Genomic DNA, 15,908 nt, shown 5'->3' with positions numbered 1-15,908 from the left:
TGGAGCCCATGTAAGCAAAGTTCTTTGCTGGTGCCAGGGATTTGTAGTGCATCTTTTGAAGCTGCTGGTTGTAGAATGTCATGTATTCATTTTTAAATAGTTTTACTCTCTGATATGAATGAAGCATAAAACAGGCAAATGTCAGTGGAAGCTTAGCTGGTAGCTTTCTTCCTTCTCCCTCCTCCTCTTCATTTTCTTATTGTTAGATGTGGGAGCAAGAGAGGGACCTTGTGTTCATGGGTTCTTGGTAATAGTGACCATAATATAATTAAATGTAATATCCCTGTGGGTTCTTGGTAATAGTGACCATAATATAATTAAATGTAATATCCCTGTGGCACGAAAAACACCACAGTGGCCCAACACTGTATCATTTAATTTCAGAAAGGGGAACTACACAAAAATGAGGAGGTTAGTTAAACAAAAATTTACAGGGTACCGTACCAAAAGTGAAATCTCTGCAAGCTGCGTGGAAGCTTTTTAAAGACACCATAATAGAGGCTCAACTGAAATGTATACCCCAAATTAAAAAAAACATAGTAAGAGAACCGGAAAAGAGCCACCGTGGCTAAACAACAAAGTAGAAGAAGCAGTGAGAGGCAAAAAGGCATCCTTTAAAAAGTGGAAGTTAAATCCTAGTGAGGAAAATAGAAAGGAGCATAAACACTGGAAAATGAAGTGTAAACATACAGTTAGGAAGGCCAAAAAAGAATTTGAGGAACAGCTAGCCAAAGACTCAAAAAGTAATAGCTAATTTTCTTCCAAGTCCATCAGAAGCAGGAAGCTTGCTAAACAGCCAGTGGGGTCACTAGATGATCGAGGTGATAGAGGAGCACTCAAGGACAATATGGCCATTGCAGAGAAACTAAATGAATTCTTTGAATTAGTCTTCACGGCTGAGGATGTGAGGGAGATTTGCAAACCTGAGCCATTCTTTTTAGGTGACAGATCTGAGGAACTGCCCCAGGTGTCATTAGAGGAGGTTTTGGAACAAATTGATAAATTAAACAGCAATAAGTCACCAGGACCAGATGGTATTCACCCAAGAGTTCTGAAGGAACTCAAATGTGAAATTGCAGAACTACTAATTGTAGTCTGTAACCTATCATTTAAATCAGCTTCTGTACCAGAGGACTGGAGGATAGCCAAGGTGATGCCAATTTTTACAAAGGGTTCCAGAGGTGATCCCAGCAATTACAGGCCTGTAAGCCTGACTTCAGTACCGGGCAAACTGGTTGAAACTATAATAAAGAACAATATTGTCAGACATATAGATGAACATAATTTGTTGAGAAGAGTCAACATGGTTTTAGTAAAGGGAAATCATGCCTCACCAATCTACTAGAATTCTTTGAGGGGGGTCAACAAGCATGTGGACCAAGGGGATCCAGTGGATATAGTGTACTTAGATTTTCAGAAAGCTTTCAGCAAGGTCCCTCACCTTAATAAGACTGGCACTTTTCATCTTGGAAAAGAGACGGCTAAAGGGAGATATTATTGAAGTCTATAAAATCATGACTGGTGTAGAGAAAGTAGTTAAGGAAGTGTTGTTTACTACTTCTCATAACACAAGAACTAGGGGTCTCCAAATGAAATTAATAGGCAGCAGGTTTAAAACAAATAAAAGGAAGTTTTTCTTCACACAATGCACAGCCAACCTGTGCAACTCCTTGCCAGAGGATGTTGTGAAGGCCAAGACCATAATAGCGTTCAAAAAAGAACTAGATAAATTCATGGAGTATAGGTTCATCAATGGCTATTAGCCAGGATGGGCAGAAATGGTGTCCCTATCCTGTTTGCCAGAAGCTGGGAATGACCACAAGGGATGGATCACTTGATGATTACCCATTCTGTTCATTCCCTCTGGGACAGCTGGCACTGACCACTGTCGGAAGACAGGATACTGGACAAGATGAACTTTTGGTCTGACCCAGTAGGGCCATTCTTATGTTCTTATAGGTTTGTCACTGAGTGTTCACAGCTGGCGCTAGTTTGCTTTATGCCAGTGGCTTTGTCATCTCCTTGGACTCAGAAAAGATACAGACACTATGGTAGCATAGACATAGCTGGAGATAGTGATTTTTAAAATGGCTTCTACTTCTCACAGGTCACATTCTTTAATGTCTGTCTTGTCCTGAGCCCATTTCAGGTAAGTACTTAAGTCCAGGACAGGTTCCTGGGTGCACAAAGAAACTCCTCCTCTTCCTATCAGACACTAATGTGAACTTCATGTTACGTCCCACTTTTCAGTGGGGACAATCAAAGGGAAATTCCAGACTGAATTTAGGTGCCCACCTAACATGGATTCTGGCAACCCCCTGTCCCCAAATGGAGCTGCATAAACCATTGCCCCATTTTGATGCCTTCTGTTCTTCCTTGCATGAACTGACATCAATTCCAGAGGACTTATTAAATTGCCCTTGTAACTACATTGTTGGTTTGAGTAAGATCAGTCTCTCCTTTGCTAGTGTTTACTGTGGGGATGTGTTGTATGTGGTTTCAAAGGTCTTTGTATTTATCACACTCCCTTCAGCTATTTTAAAGCAGAATCTTTCACTTTCTTGCCCTTTGCAATGAGTCCTGTATGTCAGTCTAAGAAGAAAAGGTAAAAAGGATATTTTTCTCTCTCTTTTGCTTTGTTGTTAATGAAAGAAACTGACCATAATTTCTCCCCTCTTCAAAACACCTTAAAGGAAACTAGCGAAGAAGCAGAAGGAGACTCAAAGCAGCACTCAGAGAGAGATGGGTCCCGTTGCTACTTCAGACAAGAACACCACCAAACTCAGTGCAGTTCACAATGAAGAAGCTTTTTCTTCCAGCTGTCAAGATGTTAATGGATTCAGTAAGTTTAACTTGCCTGCAATGGATACCTCCCTTTTTGAGAGCTGTAGATCCTTAAAAGGATCTATTTCCATGGGCACAAGATGTAAGTATTAGAAATGAAAAGGGTACAGTTAATGGCTGGAGTGCTGCTAGAAAGAGGTCTGACACTCCAGTCTGAGATTTCTCTGTGACTGCCCCAAGTTAAATGTCAGACAGGTGGAGAGGACTCCCTCCGACTCTAAATCTACTTGAAAGAATTTACAAGAGATGTTTAAATAATTATACCGCACAATAGATAAGGGGAATGCCTGTTTGATCTAGTGGAATAATTCTTGCTCATGTTGGGATATTGAGATCAAATCCCCAAGTAGACCTTAGAGTGAAACAGTTTTTGCTGCACTAAATTGTTATGTGAGAAAGGCTGATCTTGAAGTTAAGGAAGAGAGTTGGGACTAAGGAGGTCTGCATTTTGCTCTTTTCCTCATTCCATTCCTCAGAAGGGTGCAGTAAACTTTAGTTAGTTGATGTTAGTAAACCACGCCGAGCCATTTAGATGGAAAACTCTATATAGATGCAAAGCATGATAAGCAACCACTTCTCAGAAGCAATAGTTCCAGGTGAAGCCATAGCACGTCCAAAAACTCTTGTTCTTAAATCAGTTTTCAAGTTGTGTGTTAGGAATGTCATTTAAAATCTTTGACCTTTCACCTATTAGTTTGAATAGGGTCCAGTTTGGGTACCAACAGCCACTGAAACTGTCGGATAATTCTTCAGTAACCTTAAGTGAAATGTTTTAGTGGTTTCCCTCTAGTTCTTACAGAACAAGTGTCCATATTACCAACAACAACAAAAAGTCTATGCTTGACACTCTTTTTTGCAGTCTCAGACTGAACAGGCTAGAGAGACAATTCCTCTTCCACCCACAACTGTGGTCTCTCCAAGGCGGGTCATATTTGCCTGCGCTGCCACTGTCTGCAATATACCTGCAATAATTAGAGGACTTCAGACTCCAAAACTGGCAATGCAGTGATTCTCCAATACTAATATTCACTTTGAATATATGACCTGATTTTTCAAAGAAGATGACTACCTCTATCTTACATTGAAGTCAAAGGGTCCTGATGGTGCTGAGCATCTTTGTAAATCAGGCAAGGAGAGGATAACTTGGTGGTAGTCATCTTAGTAAGATGGATAGGAGGGTTGCCAATTAATCGCAGTTAACTCACTCAATTAAGTCAAAAATTAATTGTGATTAGAAAAATTATTTGTGATTAATTGCAGTTTTAATCACACTACTAAACAATAGAATACCAATTGAAATTTATTAAATATTTTGGATGTGTTTCTCCATTCTCGTATATATTGTATTCTGTGTTGTAATTGAAATCAAAGTGTATATTTTAATTACAAAAATTTGCACTGTAAAAATGATAAATAAAAGAAATAGTATTTTTCACTCACACTCATTCACCTCATACAAGTACCATAGTGAAGTCTCTTTGTTGTGAAAGTGCAACTTACAAATGTAGATTTTTGTTTGTTTGTTTGTTACATAATTGCACTCAAAAACAAAATAATGTAAAACTTCGGAGTCTACAAATCCACCCAGTCCTACTTCTTGTTCGGCCAATCGCTAAGACAAGTTTGTTTACATTTACAGGAAATAATGCTGCCTTCTTCTTGTTTACAATGTCACCAGAAAGTGAGATCAGGCATTTGCATGGCACTGTTGCAGCTGGCATTGAAAGGTATTCACGTGCCAGATATGCTAAACATTTGTATGCCCCTTCATGCTTCGGCCACCATTCCAGGGGACATGCTTCCATGTGGATGAAAAAAATAATGTGTTAATTAAATTTGTGACTGAACTCCTTAGGAGAGAATATTATGTCCCCTGCTCTGTTTTACCCACATTCAGCATATATTTCCTGCTATAGCAGTCTCAGATGATGACCCAGCACATGTTCATTTTAAGAACACTTTCACTGTAGATTTGACAAAACGTAAAGAAGGTACCAACGTAAGCTTTCTAAAGATAGCTACAGCACTCAACCTAAGGTTTAAGAATTTGAAGTGCCTTCCAAAATCTGAGAGGAACAAGGTGTGGAGCATGCTTTCAGAAGTCTTAAAAGAGCAACACTCTGATATGGGAACTATAGAACCCGAACCACCAAAAAAGAAAATCAACCTTGTGCTGGTGGCATCTGACTCAGATAATGAAAATGAACATCCATCAGTCTGCATTTGCTTTGGATTGTTATCGAGCAGAACCTGTCATCAGCATGGACGCATGTCCCCTGGAATGGTGGTTGAAGCATGAAGGGAATATGAATCTTTAACACAGCTGGCATGTAAATATCTTGCCACCCTGACTACAACAGTGCCATGAGAATGCCTGTTCACACCGTCAGGTGACGTTGTAAACAAGAAGCGGGCAGTATTATCTCCTGAAAATGTAAACAAACTTGTTTGTCTGAGCAATTGGCTGAACAAGAAGTAGGACTGAGTGGACTTGCAGGCTCTAAATTTTACATTGTTTTGTTTTTGAATGCAGTTTTTTTGGCATATAATTCTACATTTATAAGTTAAACTTTCATGATAAAGAGATGGCACTACAGGACTTGTATTAGGTGAATTGAAAAATACTATTTCTTGTGTTTTTTTACAGTGCAAATACTTGTAATAAAAAATAACTGTAAACTATAAAGTAAACTTTGTATTCTGTATTGTAATTGAAATCAATGTATTTGAAAATGTAGAAAACATCCAAAAATATTTCAACAAATAGCATTCTATTATTGTTTAACAATGTGCTTAATCGGGATCAATATTTTTAATCGCACAATTAATCGCGATTAATTTTTTTAATCACTTAATGGATAGTATAAAAATATTGGAAATGTACCAGTTTTTAATGCTTTCCCCTCAACTGTGAATATTAAAACCTATTTCTGGCCAGCACATGAGATATAGTAAGAACTGAGTCTGTAATATGGTCTCATCACTTTTGGGTATTTTGAAAAAAACAATTAAAGCTGCGGAATCATTCATCTGTAGAAATGGCTATAGAGAATGCACTGTGACTAATTTTGCAAAGAACATTCCTAAAGATTTTTATCACTTATAATCACTGAGTCCTCGACTTGTCTGACATCATTGCAAGTTTAGCCAATACCTATTCTTTGGCACAGTTCCATGTAAATATTGAGCTGGATTTTTTTCCGGACCATCAGAAATAATTATCAGTAAGGTTCATAATCTCTCAACACTCTTCTTTGCCAAGTCTGGGATGCTGAGGCATCCTGGCTCGTTGATAGAGGCAAATTGTGTCCTGTGTAGTTGAGTGCCCATGCTAAAGTAGGTAATTTATGGTTCTGGCTCGGATAACATGGATGAGGAAAAAAATCCTCCTTTCAAAAATTGGCTTAGTAGAAGTTAATACTTAAAGACACCTGTAGAAGCCTGTACTAAATCATGCTAATTTTGAAGTAGCACAAATAGGATTACATTGCTATTCTTCCTAATAGGACTAATAGGTTTCAAAACATTGTCTGAGGTTTGAGAGCTGCAGTCTTTTGTACCCCCTCTCTCATGCCCCCTGAAGACATTTTTCTTTTTTCCCCTTTTGCCTAACACAAACAGAAGTGGCTACTAATGCTTTATGGTAGGTAGCCACCCAGCTTGTTTAGAGAAGCCCTGCCCAACAGTGTATGTTCAAAATGGAAGGTAGGGGACTTGATTTGCCAAGGAGGATACAAAATCTGCCACCCCATAGACTGTGGAGCCAGGCCAACCTGGGCCCTGGCTTGGACCCAACCATTTTTTGGCCTGCCACAGCCCAGGTGGAGGCAGGTGATCTAGCAGCAACAGGAAGGTGTGAGACAGGACAAGGTATTGTTGGGGGAGGCCTCACCTGCACACTGAGGCAACAGCTGATAGGCCAGAGTGAGAAGACAGGCCAGCTCCACAGGACAGGAGCTGCTGTAGGGTGAGTGCAGGGCAGTCTTGCTTTCCAAGGCAACTGGAGAGGCAACTGAGGCAACACCTGACCCCTTCCCGGGGATGGGGCCTCCCAAGCCATGGGGACAGCACAGCACCCAACCAACCCTGAGGGCAAGAGCTGACACCCCCCATGTCACACCCCTGAGGGCAGGACCCACCCTCCCCCATGTGGCCCTCCCACTTTAAATGACGCTCCTCAGCCCCTGGTTCACTCACCAATATGTTCCTTCACCTACTGCCTCTGAGAGGAAGAACATTTCTATGCACAGTTCCAGTAATTGAGCATGTAAATGGGTAGTTAGGTTTGCAATTGTCCCATCTGTGTCTGCAAATGTGGGGTTTTGCAGATTTGGAGAATGGTGGAGACAGCTAGGCAAGTGCTTCTGCTCTTTTCTCCTCCTACCTTTAGCCCCAAGTGTCCGCCTGAACTTTGCTTTTGCTTTTGTGAGTTTAAACCTGGTCCTTAATATTCTTTTGATCACAAAGAAAAAAGTCTTGTTAGATTAAATCCATCCCTATGCAATGGCAGGATAGTAACCCACTGGACGTGTCAGCTACTAAACTGATACAACACTGTAACTTAGTCAACTGTGCCTTCACTACAACATCTGTGCTCCACACTCCTTTGCCATTACATAGAAATCACAGTGGATTGTCACAACACATCCTGATGCATTTTCCTTAGCAGCCATGGCATTTCACACAGCAGCAAAGTGTTTACTTACTTTTTGAATGCAAGTTTGTATTCGAGGTGGTGCCACCTGATTTAGCCGAACATAGCCGCACTCCTCAGCAAAAGGTATATTTGGTGTAACTTAATTTCTTGGGCTCATCTTCCATCATTCTGTAGAAATGCATATCTCCCAACACCAAGTCTCAGTGCTCTAGATACAAGTGTTTTTAAAGCTCCCAGATGATACTTATAAAAGTGGGTTTTCCCTTTAAAGTGTCGGTTTCATACATGAGCGAGAAAGTGCATTTCCTTAAGTATATATCTTCTTGGGGTGAAACAGCCCTGTGCAGAGGGCCAACACAAGCCCTATGCAGTGGTTAGTAGCACATGGTCCAAGAGCGAGGAAACAGGTCAGCTCCACGTGACAGGTGGTGGCCGTCTGGACAGGGCTGAGTTTTGCCCTTGGACAGGGATGTTTTATGTACCCTTGTTATCAAGAATATTTCTGTTTCAATAAGGGCTGGAAGAGGCAGTGCAGGATCTGCTGAAAGAGCAGCAGAAGATGGGCTATTATTAGATTGCTTACTCCTTTTAGTGTTGTTGCTTAACCATACAGCCCTTTTGCAGGCGTAACTCCTGTTGAAATTAATGGGAGGCTTAACTAGGTAAGGACTTAGAGAACTGACCTGTTTACTCAGCCCCATAGAAGAGCATAAATAAAACTTAGTTGAAAGAAAAAATACAACAGGCTAGACGGACTGTAGTATTATTCCAGCTGTTCCAGGTTTATATTGGAATAATACAGAGGTGATTCAGGCCATTCATCTTCTATTTATTGCCCAAATGTGTAAAGGAAAGTTTTATGCTAATCCCAGGAAAAGGAACTGATTGAATCTGTTTATATTTGAGACTGCTCCTTACTATGAAAGATCATCCTGAAAGTGCCATTTTCCTCTGTGAAACACAGCACAAGGTATCAGCTCAGTGCAGGGGTGCTGCTGAAAAGAAGTGACAAGGAAGAACAGACATGGTGGGAGCTAAAATTATCCCCTAGCATCTGTGAAGTGTCCAACAAGATGCACACTGGGTTATTACTGAGAGGGTATCTCATGTAGTCTGGCAGTCCCATCAATGTGACAGGGCAGGCAGCACATCATCTGAACAATGATATACTAATAATACATCCTTCACAAAGGCACCACTTTTCTGACACTACAATGAAGGAATGTCACAGTATCATAGATTATGCAGGGCTGGTCCAGAGGTAAATGCCACATCACCAGGGCAACCAGCTTAGCCTTGACATCCAGGGACTAGATGACTAAAAAATGAGATATTTGTGTGAAGGCCGACAGTTTGTTAAGGTTTGTTTAACTATTCAAGCATCTAATTTAGGGAGCAAAGTGGCATTCAGTTGAATATCCAGGTTTTGAAACCTATACATCACCCATAAGGAACATGTAGAAGTACAAAGTCAGAAGCAATGAGCAGGATGGGGGAGCACAGTGGAACCCTGACTTGTGTTAATGATTTCTGGTGTGGTCATAAAATTATCCTGTCTAATAGCAAGAGCAAGGCCATGAAAGAAGCATATAGGTAAGTGCCTCAGAGGATGTTAAGGACTATCTTTCATCCCGGGTCTAGTCAGACATGCTTATTCTCTGCTTACACCTCACTTGTGTTTTTTCTTTGTGAACTTATAAGGAAGCAGATCCAAGGGAACTTGAGACATACTGTCAATCAAAGTAGACTACGACATCAAAATTTAATTCTTATCTGTGCCCATATGCAACTTCTACTTCCAGTTGGGTGCATCCTGCTACACATAACGCAGTGACTTACAGGAAAATGGAAATTATTTAAAATAAATAAATAAAGCTGTGTATTCATGGAAACCATCGTGGAGACAGAAGACTACCCAGAGTGAAGGGGTGCTGGCAAGTTTGATTAGGCCACAATATCAGCTGCCTTTTAATTATTCTGAACATTCTCTGCAAAATCCATGTCATTTTTTGGGACAAGATTTTCAAACATCTCTAAACTGGCTATTAAATTGATCCCCGTGTAATGATCCAGTACAAGGTCCACACACCACCTTGGAGGGCTTAACAGGATTTAGCTGGTGCATATGCTTTTGTGCTGGCCCTCTGCATTGGGTTGAAACTCATCTGGATGAGCTTCGTGAAATATGTACATATCAGTTGTGCCTGTAAAACCCCTCTGGTTGGATAATTGTGCACATAACTCTCTGGTTATGCAAGCGACTGCTTGACTGATTTGTGCCAATACCCAAGTGTTCCCTGCAGATCTTCCATTGAAAAAGAGTTTTGAAAATCTGGCCTTTTGTTGTTTGTTTCCTCCCTCCACGCCCAAAAGAATTAACCTCCCCTTCTTGCCACTGTGCTCTGTTTCACTGAACATAAATGAGTAAATGTTTTTGTTAAATGTACTTAAATATTTATTAGGCTTCTATCCGTAGATATGTAAGTACCTTATGCTGAACTAATGCAAAGGCAGTGTGATCCAATGATTTTACATAGGCTCTTGGATCTTAGAAAACTTGAGTTCCACTCCCCAGTTTGCTACTGACTTGCTGCATGATCTTAAGAAAGTCACATAAACTTTCTACACCTCAGTTTCCCTTCCGTAGAAGTGGATGCTTCCCAGTTAACATATGAGGATGAATAGGGATAGCAAAATACAACAGCCAGACAGCAGGGGTAGGAGTCCAAAAAAAGAGTCATGCATCATATCCTAAAGGTAGCTGGTGAAGAACTTCAGGAGACCAATGTGTGAGACAGTTCACTTACCCCCCCCCCCCCATTATGTCAGCTGGTGTGTTATAAGCTGCAGATGTTGATGAACAACACAGCAACAGAAAAGTGTTATATTGAGAAAACTGCAGGCGCTTTCACTAGGCGATGTAATCTGTTTAGTAGGCAATTCTACAAATTCCACTTGAAATTCTCTAGGCTAGTGAATACTTATATTCACCCCATGGAAAAATTTTGATGAGTGTTTATAAATTTGTCAGTAATGTTTACTCTGGAGATTTAGAAATTGCATCTGAAATTTACTTTGATGCATATTGAATTTTATCTACTTTTATTGTATTATGGAATAGTTATTTCTATTTAATCTATTGGCATCTTTTTGATGTACTAAGATTTAGTATTTGTTTCCCATCACAGTGAAAAGGAAGTCATTATTTGTCACTATAGGAATAAATGACAGAGGATTACAAAAAAAATGCCCTTAGAAATGATTGGTTGCCATAAATATTCACATTTAAACTGACCCATGTATAAGCCAGCTCCATAAATTGACTGTCTAAAAAGTGAGTGTGCCACATGAATGCTGATCCCTGCCCCTTTCCTTGATCTGTTTTGATTAGCAAGGAAATGATCTGTTGATCCTTGCCCAGAGAAACTCGTCCCTTGAGTGAGAGAAGATAGGCGCCACTTGTCATCTCCAGGGAGCCCATCCTCCAGCTGCAGCTAACACCATTTGTGTGCTATTAGATATGCAGCAGGCATGTGTGATACAGTGTGCACGCTTCCTAGGCTTAGTCCCAAAAGCACGTACTCTGTAAGATGCGCACTTAGGGTGGCTGCCTCTTTTGCCACCAAGCCGAGGTGCCACTTTAGGGATCTGATGCTAAACCAGCAGCCCCTAGCTTTCCTGCCCTGTTCTACTCCTGGAGAGAGTTCATCTCTTTCCAAAATGTCTCATGTAGAAGCTACCCACCCCTCCATTCTTCTACAGAAAGATTGCCTTCAAATTGTATCTTCGTGTCTTAGTTTATAAGTAATGTATATATCACATTTAGTGAGCAGGCTTATTTTACTATTTGTAGTCCACTCAACTTTGGGTGGCTTGTATTTCTGGGAGTTGTTTTTAGGAATCCATCTCTTTGAAACAAAAACAAATTTATTTCTTGTGTAACAACAAATACAACTCTTATTAAAAAAAAAAAAAAAAGAATAGTAGTCTACAGTGTTCCCAAATCTTATACGTTACAATAGCAGTACTTCAATGTTTGGGGCCTGTAGTATTATAGTAGTGAAATAAAGTTAATATGTGTGCTCAGGTGAACAACTGATTTAATTTTGATAAGCCCTATGTATTCAATATTGCCATGTTCTTTGAGGAACTTTCTCCCTGTTCTGTCTCTCTAAATATATATGTTTCTAAAGTCTTTTCCTTGTGTCTTTCCTACCTAGCATCATCCTCTCCTTGTTCATTTTCTGTCCAAAGCAAAACCCTTCAGAGCAAATCTTTGTTGAATTCCTACTACTCAGGTACTAGTGCCAGATTTTATTTTATTTTTCTAGTTTTCTTTGTTTGTTTTTTTTACATTTCCCGATATGACATATGGACTGAGTCTTCTGAATGTTGGATACGGCTAACCTTGTTTTCATTTTTTAAATTTGTTTTCCTCGTTGATCTTCTGTTGATTTCCATTGATCCGTGTCGTGTGGGTGACCGGAATTCCATCTCAAAGTATCATCAGACACTGTTCCATCGACTGCGCTGCTAGGTAAGACGACAGGTATGGTGCACTGTACTCCAGTGGAGGGAAAACATTTATAGCATCTGAAAATGACTCTAAGGGACACTGCCAAATGGTTTAAGCTCCAATAGTACAACCCTCCTTTGGATTGACCACCATTTTGTTATTGCGGAAACTGAAGCAACTCTAAGGTTAAGTGTAGTCCTACAACCAAAACAGAAATGTGACTTCCCCTTAGAGCTGCTGTTTGCCATTATGCTGGAATAACATGATGTGGATGCTTAAATAAAAAGTAGGCCCAAATCATTGTATATTTCAGTTCCATTCAAAATGCACACAAACATTAAAATTAGTGAAATCTTGGAAAGTGGACAAAATTGATCAGGAAAAAAAATTGCACTATCTTCCTTAGTAAAAGGAGAATAAAAGACAAAATTTGAGAACCTGAGGGGTGTCAGGTGCCTCTTTTATGTGTAGGGTGTGACATGATGGGCCAAATTTCCATCCATTCTCCAATTTTGGAAACCATTTTGGCTCATGTAAGTGATTGTGTCTGCAAAGCTGACACACACATGCTTTGTATGTGAAGATCAGATCTGAGATCCCCAGCTTGTGTGCGTAAATGAGTGTTTGCATATTCAAAATTGGTTGGAGCCTGCTTCTTTGGATGCAATCAGTTATGAGTGCAACAGGTTCCATGCAGAAATCAGGGGCTGAGCTTGGGAAAGGGAGACTTTCATACTGAGTACATTGAGAACTGTAAAAGCAAGGAAAAAACTTCTCCACTTGTAATACATTACCCTACTCTGTCTGTCATGCACAAAACTCCCATTGATCAACACTTGGATACCACGGTGCTATACATAAACCTGAAGAAAACTGAGATTAATGTCAATGTGAATTTGGTACAAAACGAGTACTGAATATGCAGTAGAAAGTGCAGATCACAGAGGAGAATTTTGCCTATGTTAAGAGAGTTTGCACTGAGTTAAAGCCAAGGGAAAATGCATAATGGTAATTTTATTTTATGAAAGGAGACTCTATAGGCCAAAGTTTTCACAATTGGTTGTTAGATATTACCTTTCAAATCCCCTGTTTCAGCACCTGAATAAAAGTGAACTTGTAAAGGTCAGAGTAGTTGAGTGTGCCATGACTCCTTTTGACTTTAATAGAAATTGTCAGTGCTCAGCACCTCTGAAAATCAAGTCACTTTTATTTAGGTGCCTAAATACCAATCTAAGGGCTAGTCTACACTTACGAGCGGGTCGACGCGGTGAGTTCGACTTCTCGGAGTTCGAACTATCGCGTCTAATCTGGACGCGATAGTTCGAACTCCGGAAGCGCTGCGGTCGACTCCGGTACTCCAGCACTGCAAAAGGCGGTGGCGGAGTCGACCTTGGAGCCGCGGACTTCGATTCCGCGGCGTCTGGACGGGTGAGTAGTTCGAATTAGGGTACTTCGAATTCAGCTACGCTATTCACGTAGCTGAATTTGCGTACCCTAGTTCGACCCCTCTTCTTAGTGTGGACCAGCCCTAAGTAGTCTAGCTTCAGGTATCCAACTCTGAAACTTTCATTATTTGGAGTTTTAAAAAGAATATGCTGCCCCATCACATTAACAAAGAGACAGCAGAATGGGCAGAATAAACTTTTAAGCTGGCTAAAGGAGAAAGAGCTATTCAGAAACTTATTACAGGTGTACCCTTGAATACAACAGTAGTAATAGCCTACCGGTTTTGGATCTCCCTTGAGGACGCCTGTACTTACTGTGTGTGGAATTTGAAAAAGGCAATTCCCCTGCTATGAATTAGAAAACAGATATGTGGAAGATCAGAATCTACCCAGTGGTATTTATCAGACCTGTCATTTTGGATTATCTGCAGTAACTTTTCCCTTCCAGACACAGTAATCTACTGCAGCTTTCTTAAACGTTACCCTGAGCAGGTAGCAGCCCAGTAATTAGACCAGGAAAAAATGACACACAAGCACATGAGTGCCCTGTATTACACGGTAACAGCAAAGGAACAAAGAGAGGCTGGAAGAGACTGTTGCAGTACGTACATTTCTCATGCAATCTGTCACAATACTGACTTTGGGAAGAGAGGGTTCTTTTTCCAGGGGGAGAATGTGTCCATTTTCCAGTAGGGTTGTATTTCTTAGTTTCCCAAAAAAGAGAGATCTAAATGTGGATTCATATCACAGCTGTACTCCCTACACAACGCAAGGCCTATTGCTGCAGTATACTGGGAGGTGCTGTCCACCCTCAGCTCTGCATTTCGCATCTGTCAGAACAGAGGCCCCTATTTTGCTGGAGCTGTTTTCACACCTGTATTCTGGGTAGTGAGCACAGTGGTCTTGTTAGGACAGCTAAATCGCTGTGCGAACTGCACACTTCTTAATTTGAGGCTAAAGGGAAGATTATATATGACTTGATCCAGACTTCCCACAGGAAAAAAACAACAAAGGCTTTCAAAATCCCAACATTTAGAGAAAAGCAATAATAATTATTAAGAATCAAATTGATTTTTAGAGATGCTTTGCACCCACAGTTCCAGCTGAAGTTAAGAGCCACAGGTAGTCAACCCCTCTGAAAAGAAAGCCTTTAGCAACTTGCTCAAGGCTGCCTGGTGAGTCGCGGACAAAACCAGAATCACAACCCAGGAGCAGTTCTTCAAGTGTGTCAGTGTGGTATGCCACAGTAGGTGTGTATGTGCCCCAGGCACATGAGACCAGATATTTTTGAATAGCAGTGTCAGGCCCATGCATGCACCCTGTGCTACCTCATGCTCCTCTATGAGGGCACAAAAGGTGGGGTGACCATGACCCTCTCACAGTTCCCTCTTACTGCCCATTGCAGCAAGAAGGAAGCTAGTGAGTGTCCAGTCTGCTATATGATTGCTTTGGCTAAATTTCCCAAAAGCTTATTCCACTTCTCTGAGATACCTCTGAACTACCTTCGTTCATTTATTCTTCCTAGGCAGGTCTGTTCTGATGTTTGTCAAACTAAAAACTGCTTGCAAACCCCTCTGTATAGCTCCCCCTATACAAGTTGTTAGAATGGTGCACTCAAACCCTACAGACTTCAAGCCTTCTACATCCTGTGATGAGCTAATTGCACTGAAAGACAGGCGCAGCAAATGCCTATTCTTCTTGGGAGAGTCTCATGTCCCAAGCAGTTGCTCGATCTGCCTCTCCTTCTCTGCAAGAACCTGCAACTTGAGAGATGCAACGCTGTACCTCCATCTTCTGAAGCAGTGTGTGGAAATGGTATTGGAGCCAGGATATTTGACCTCAAATTGTCTGTAGAGCAAATGGCACAGAAGCCATCAACATCCCCAAATTTGACATCTCACAAGTTGGATGCAGTAGGCTGAAAAGGGCTGCCCTGCTCCTTATAAATGAGTCATCCTAGACCCAGCAAGAACCTCATGGCAAATGCCAGACACTATTCCAGCAATAGCTAAATGTGCCAAAACCTGGTACCAGGGAACACTTCCAGTTTTGATTACCTTGACTCCCAACCCTGACTCCCTGGCGGTCTCAACTGCTCAGGGAGTCAAGACCCACCAAAAACATGCTGAAGGACAAAGATCCCAAAGGCTATGATCCATCTGGATGACAGGCATACTCATCAGCCTCGCTCCAATTGAGAGTGGCCAGCTGTCAGGCATTGCTGGCAAAATATGACTTTTTGATATGGAATAGGGTGACATCCTTCTTGGCCAAACACCTTCACAAAAACAGAGGAGCTGAAACACATTATAAAAGACCAGCTCATAGCCATCTACAGGCAGTGATGGAGGCCTCTGACACCAAGGCCAAGTCTATGACCACTGTAGTGGACATTTGTAGAGCATCATGGCGCCAAGCTTCAGGTATCCCTCCTAAAGTATGAGCC

General features: G+C 41.0%; 1 protein-coding gene across 5 annotated transcripts in view; it reads left to right on the top strand.

Annotated features, from left to right (window-relative positions):
* PTPRT (protein tyrosine phosphatase receptor type T) overlaps positions 1-15,908 on the top strand; it is a 698,170-nt gene that overhangs the window by 619,972 nt on the left and 62,290 nt on the right. For 3 of the 5 annotated variants that reach the window (XM_039498531.1, XM_039498532.1, XM_039498530.1), the window contains 3 exons: positions 2,694-2,842; positions 11,722-11,799; positions 12,003-12,050. In XM_039498531.1, the coding sequence (XP_039354465.1) occupies positions 2,694-2,842; positions 11,722-11,799; positions 12,003-12,050 (275 nt within the window). The remainder of the gene's footprint in view (positions 1-2,693; positions 2,843-11,721; positions 11,800-12,002; positions 12,051-15,908) is intronic. The other 2 variants (XM_039498533.1, XM_039498528.1) reach the window with 2 other exon arrangements.

Source organism: Mauremys reevesii, linkage group 13 (genome assembly GCF_016161935.1).
Source record: "Mauremys reevesii isolate NIE-2019 linkage group 13, ASM1616193v1, whole genome shotgun sequence".
NCBI lineage: Eukaryota > Metazoa > Chordata > Testudines > Geoemydidae > Mauremys > Mauremys reevesii.
The sequence above is the reverse complement of the archived record's forward strand: the minus strand, read 5'-3'. Positions and strand labels throughout refer to the sequence as shown.